This window comes from Chaetura pelagica, unplaced genomic scaffold (assembly GCF_000747805.2).
Source record: "Chaetura pelagica isolate M959 unplaced genomic scaffold, ChaPel_1.0 scaffold576, whole genome shotgun sequence".
In the NCBI taxonomy this organism is placed as follows: Eukaryota; Metazoa; Chordata; class Aves; order Apodiformes; family Apodidae; genus Chaetura; species Chaetura pelagica.
In genome coordinates, this window is record NW_009953524.1 from 130,679 (window position 1) to 137,131 (window position 6,453).

Genomic DNA, 6,453 nt, shown 5'->3' on the forward strand with positions numbered 1-6,453 from the left:
CCACCTGCCCCACAGCCCTGCCCCCTCTAACAGCATCCCTGTTAAGGTTCAGCAAGACACTCAAACCTCCAGACCTTTGCACCCCCTCCCACAGCTGGGAGCAAGGCTCAGCTGTGGCAACAGAACCCAGGAGCCAGCAGAAGCTGAAGTTCTCTGCACCCTGGTTCAAAGCTAAGCAGCTAGGGAAGAAAACCTAGATCAAACCATTTTATTATAACAACTTGTGCAAAAGCTAAGCCAAAGGGAAGGGTTATTTCCTTGCAGTGTTTCAAGGATTTCATCAGGTGAGATACAAACTGGAGCCCTCTGATACCTTTTTGATAGTGTTGTGCTTGCTGCTGCCTCGGCTGGCGTTCTCGTTGTGCAGTATATCCAGGGCTGTCTCCCTCTCCTTCAGCTTCAGTGCCTCAATTTCTGTCTTTAGCTCATTCAGCTGCTCCTGTAGGTGTTTGCTCTTCTCCATGTACTCTACCCTAGCACAGGCAAAAGAGCCCTGGGTTAGTACTGGCCAGATGCACAGTATTGTGCAGGTCATGATACTGCGTCAGGGAATCGTGACAGAAAAAGAGGCTTATTTTCATCAGCTCTGGGGTGTGGAACTGACAACATGAGTTTACAGCACATAATAAACTACTCTGAGCAATGATTTGTTTGTTACTAATTGTGTTCAGTTCTGGAGCACTCAGCATAAGAAGGATGTGGAGCTCCTGGAGAGAGTATCGAGGAGGCCACAAAGATGCTATGAAGGCTGGAGCAGCTCTGCTCTGGAGCCAGGCTGGGAGAGTTGGGGTGTTGAGCCTGGAGAAGAGAAGGCTCCAGGGAGACCTTAGAGCAGCTTCCAGTGCCTGAAGGGGCTCCAGGAAAGATGGGGAGGGACCTGGGACAAGGGCTTGTAGTGACATTACAAGGGGAAACAGATTTAAACTGGCAGAGAGGGGAATGAGATGGGACATGAGGAGGAAATTCTTTGCTGTGGGGGTGGTGAGAGCCTGGCCCAAGGTGCCCGGGGAAGCTGTGGCTGCCCCATCCCTGGCAGTGTTGAAGGGCAGGTTGGATGGGGCTTGGAGCAGCCTGGGCTGGTGGGAGGTGTCCCTGCCCATGCAGGGGGTTGGGGCTGGATGGGCTTTAAGGTCCCTTCCCACCCAACCCGTTCTATGATTCTAAAAAGAATCAGACAGCAGACCCTAGAAAAAAATCTCTAAGTTCTGTTACTATAAAAAAAAAAAAAGCCAAACTAGAGCTGCTGGATGATATTTATACATCCCCCCATTTCCAAGTGGAGCTGCACTGTGACACAGGTGAACATTCCACAGGTCTCCAGGACAGTGGGTTAAGCAGTTCTGCTCTACTTCACTGCACCCTCTCTCAAACCCAGCTCCCAGACTCCCAGGCACGAATCCTTCCAGGAAGGCAGGACTCTGTTCTGCTGACTTCTCATGTTTTAGAGCCATCTAGCTTGGAAAATGTGTGGGAGCAAATACTGGCCCCAAAATAACAGGGATCTTTTAGACACACAGAGTCCCTTGGAGACAGAAACAACTCCCAGGATAAGAACACCCAAACCCCAACCATTCTCAGGGCTTGGCCAGAAAAGATGAAGCCTTCCACGAGGAAGCATCAACTGGTGAAAAATCACATCATGCCAGACTTGTATTGTGATTAAACACTGAGACCCAGGTCAAAGTGCCAGCAGCATAACAAGAACCTTTCCAGAGTGCCAAAATTTGTAGTGGGGCTTATTTCAGTGCCTGAGGAAGAAGCAGAGTCCCAGAGAAGGCAGGGAAAGCAGAGCCAAACTCTTCCTGCTTTGGAGAGTGGGATGACCTAGTTAGCAACCTGGGTACAGAACCAGGAATTATCTAGTCATTTTCAGCTGCTATCTTTTCCCTTCTAGCTTTAAGACAAGTTTTCAATCTCTGTCTCTAGCAGAGTGGTCTGTTATTCCATACAAAGGAGAGGGTACTCAAAATTAACCACCTTCTGGGCTTCAGGGGTGTTTCATTCCAGCCCTGGGAAGTTTTGGCCCGAATGCTACGGCAGAGCCCTTCTAGCTTTGATCTACAACCCAATCAATAAGCAAAGCACAATATTACTACAGAGATTAAAATCTGATCTGCTTTGATTTCTGCTAAATTTGTAATTTTGAAGGCTAGACTCACACCCTGAGGAAAACAGGAGATCAAAGCTCCCAGCCACAGCCCAGCTTGCTTGCGCTCGCTTTTTATAGATAAACATGACACAGATTCCAAGAAAAGGGGGTTAAAGCCCTAACATGGGACTTCAGCACAGACTCCCAACTATCCTGACACTTCTCTGGATGTGCTGCAAATGCAAGTGAAGCAGCAAGCAGCCTGCTGTTAACTCTTTATACCAACACGTGGTTAAAGCCTTAGCCACTGGGAGAGGTGGGTGCAGGGCTCAGCCTGCTCAAACACACCTTGAGGCAGGAGCAGGGATGCATCTGGGACACCAGTCCTCACCCAGAGTAATGGTCAGCAGCTACTAAATGAACCTGAAAGACTTCTCTTTTCACCTGGCACCACTGCTTGTCTGGGCCATCAAAGTCCCACCCAGCCCCGGGGCAATTCCTCCCATGGCAACCGGAGCACAAATCCCAGCCCTGGTCTGGCCACCACTTACTTCTCTTTCTCGATTTCCATGGAAAGCCTCTTCATGTCCGTGTCTTTGAAGTCAAAGGAGAGGCTCTCACTGATGAGGTTGAAGCTCGGCAGGTCTGTGGGCAGTGCTGTTGTACTGGAGTTCATGGACTGCTAGAGAGAGAGCACAAATGAGCCACTGCTGGCCACAGAAGTGTTCCTACAGCCAATGTTCTGCAACACAGAGGTAAAACCAGAGCAGCACCTCAGCACAAGGTGCTACTCACTAGTGCTGTAATCAGGTCCTGATCTGTTACTCACTCAGGTAACAAGACACACCCCAGAGCTGGGTGTATTCTACCTTCCAGAGGAGCTGAACTGGAGATCGTGCACAGGGAAAGGGACAGGGCACAGGTAGTCCTGGTGCAGTACAGCCCCACCAGTCTGAACCAGCCTCAAACTGGAGAGCAGATTGTTTCTAGAGAGCAGGTTCTGAGGCTGTTCTGCAGCCAGTCATCTGTTCCCACAGAAGATGGGGAGCACCCCAAGGCACTGCAGGAGCAGAGCACCAGACAAGCCCAGAGTCCCAAGCACCAGCTCAGCCCAAAGATCCCTCTTGCTCCTTTCCCAATTTGCTCTTCAATTCAGAGCTATTGCTCCTCTGGGACCCAGCTCTCTGTGGTAGAAGAAGTGCTGTCCCACTTAGAACAATGCCAGACAGAAGCTGCCTGTTGGGAGACATCCAACAGCTACTTAACATCAAATCCAACTTTACAAGTGCAAGCTGTGAACAGGGGCAACGTGAGACCCTGGAGGACAGCAGAGTCCTGCACTGCTCCCCTCAGTGTGAGCAAAGACCAATGTAACCCCAAGGGTTAACTCAGGATGCAATTTCAGTCAGGTTCATAGAGATGCATCAAGACATTTAACTCTTCGAAGCAATTTACAGTCCCAAGTGTTTAGGAACCACTGCTGGATTCAGTTGGAAATGCAGAGGTAACACAGGGAATCACTCCTATCACACCTGGTGTGACTCTTCCTCCTGCAAAATGCTGCGAGATCCCCCACTGACACACACTGCCAGGCCCTCAGGTTTTATTTTCCCCTAAAAAAATAAATAAATGCCCTTTCTCTCAGTCAAAAATTCTGCCACACCTCTAATAAATGGGCTCATTATCAGCAGAAAAAAAGCATCCTGACTGAAATCATCACTCTCCTCTTGCAGAATGTTAGCTGAGCCACACGTCAAGGGTGGCACAGTGGCTTCAGATGGCAGACAGTGCACGTGGATCTGAGTCAGAGCTGCTGCCAGCAGCTCATTTCAGGCACAAGAAATCCAGGCTGGCCTCCAAAAGGTCACCCACCTCTCTGCCAGACACTCCTTCTTGCTTTAAGGGTTTCTTGTAATGAAAATAATGTCCCCAAACCAGCCTGGACTGAGGGATGGCAGGAGACAGCGCTGCAGAGTCTGGTACCTGCCCCAGTAAACCAGATCTCAGGCTTCAGCTGGTTATTTCTCTCCCTCATTTCTTCTACATGGGATACTCTGGGGATTGTTTGCAGTTAGCTCTGCTTGAACAAGAACCACTAGCATCGGGTGGTGACAGATTTACTCTGCACCATAACCTGCCTCTTCCCTCCCCACAGCCTGGAATTCACAAACAGCCAGGACTCGTCCCCTACTCCCTCTCCAGCTGGACAAACAGGCACGAAATTTCATCCACCCTGCAGAGCCAAAGCTGGAATGCAGACACCAGAGTACAAGAAGAAACAAGGTGGCACCTGAAACTGCTCTGCTCCTGGCTGGAGCCTTCCAGGTAAGTCAGACTCCCCCAAGGAAACACCATTTCTTCCTCTCCTCGGCGACAGCTGCTGGCGCAGAGCGCAGCCACATTAATTCTGGAGCAGGAGCTGGAAAGGACAACTGGGCACCTCAATTCCAGTCTCAAAGGAAATGGGACAGGTCTGCCAAAGCACTTAACTGATTTCAATACTTGCATCACATTGACATTCAGGTCCCTTCCCTGTAAGGCACACAGGTGTTCACAAAGCCCTTCCTACGTGAGGTTCTGCTGTGCAGGGGAGCCAGGATCACCAGAACCAGCCTGCTGGCCTTCAAATCACCTTCAGCATGTTTTTCAGTCCAAGCTTGTTGGGCTTTCTTCTTTTTTTAAAAAAAAACAACCCAACACCAAAAACCACAAACCCAAACAGCAGCAGTAACAGTTGAGCAGGAATTTGAGTTGCTGCAATCATTAAGTCCAGATGCCAATTTGTCAGGGTTGCTACAGCCACTTCCTCGCCTCTCCTCAGCACGGCTCTTTCGGGAAGCACTGAAAAAACTGGTGGAGAAGTCAGAGAGCTGCAGCAGTGAGGAAGAGCACGGGAAGTGCAAAGAGCATGCTGAGGGCCTCCAAAGGCACAGGCTTAACCTGGAGCAAATAATTTCCCTGCCTTTTGGAACAATCCCAGGGAAGTCTTGCACGAAGCGCAGAGATTTTTAATCCAGGGGACACGGGATATCGCTGGGACGTGGGATGATAAAGGGGACACAGACCTTTTCCCTTGGGTGTTTCCTCACCTGGAACACAATGCACAGCCCTGCTACTGCATTAAAACAATTCCCTGCTGTTAATAGAGGCAAGCACCACACTGACAGTGGCCATCCCTCTGGAGTACAGAACAGGTAAGACAGAGGAAGCAAAGAGCAAGACGTGTCACGCCAGCTCCTCCTCTTGCTGCCACTGCCTGTTCTTGGCTGCTCAAGAATTTGGGCAAGCCCAAAACAGCCACCTGCTACTTCAAGAGGATCAGAGAAGAGATGCCTGCCTTTAGTCTTGCCATGAGTGGTACCTGAAGGGCAATGAAGGAGGCAAAGAGCTGTTGCCAAGTCAGGAAAGAATGAATTGTTCTCCCAGCCCTGATGGTCTGAGACTCAGCTTCACGTCTTCTCTCTCATGCATCACCTACCAGTCCCATCACAAAAGCAGCCTGGGCTTCAAGGACTAAAAAGACACTGAAACAAGCTTGAAAGAACCTGCATGGGAGACTGGAAAGTTACAGGGGAAAAAAAAACAACACCAAATTAACTGTTTCTTGCCTTTTCTGCAACGCATCCATCCACTTCCCCTGTCCTCTCCTGCTCTTGTTCCCCCCAGGGTAGCCCCGTCTGGGCTCCCAGTGCCACAGACACACACACAGCACAAGTATTGGGACCACAGAAAAGAAGAAACTCAGCATTAGCCCCTCATTAAGGAAAGGAGGAGCTGGAATCCTGTGCTGTTTGACAGAGCTGCCATTCACCTGAGGGACAGGAGCCTCCCAACAGCAGCTTTCAGAACTGCTCCATCCCTCAGGCCACCCTGGGCTCCCTCCCTCCCCTGGGCTGTGCTCACCCACTGGGTGCTGGCAGGGGAGGGAGGTTGGCTCAAATCCAGTGCAGGAACAGGATCTCTGCACATCTCACCAGTCTGCCCCAAACACAAAAGCAGCAGAGCCATGAGAGAGGCCACAGGGGAAGGGAGAGGTGAGACTGGTGTGAAAGGGGATAGAAGGGCCAGAAAGGTGTTGCCACACTTGCCTCTTCTTGACCTTGGAATACAAGAGTCTGTGTGACACTGGGCTTCTCCTAGGGGTGGCTGCTGCATAAGGGACCCTGCCACCCAAGTGGACAGGACAAAAGCACGTCCCCATCCTCCCTGTCCCCATCCCTCCCTGGCCTCAGCAGCCACCTCAGGAAGGCCAGGGCTCTTCAGGGAAGAGAGGAGGCAGAGCCATGTGTCTGGAGGAGGTGGTTCTGCACGGATTGCCTGCAGGCAGATGCAGCTGGAGGGGTGGAGCTGAGCTCCATGCATCC

At 50.8% G+C, this 6,453-nt stretch overlaps 1 protein-coding gene across 1 annotated transcript in view; it reads right to left on the minus strand.

Annotated features, from left to right (window-relative positions):
• Positions 1-193: 193 nt before the first annotated feature.
• NF2 (neurofibromin 2 (merlin)) overlaps positions 194-6,453 on the minus strand; it is a 30,091-nt gene continuing 23,831 nt past the window's right edge. Inside the window, exons 14-15 of the mRNA XM_009999484.1 lie at positions 2,641-2,771; positions 194-473 (exon numbers count right to left, since the gene is read on the minus strand). Coding sequence (XP_009997786.1) covers positions 281-473; positions 2,641-2,771 — 324 coding nt within the window. The 3' untranslated portion in view covers positions 194-280. The remainder of the gene's footprint in view (positions 474-2,640; positions 2,772-6,453) is intronic.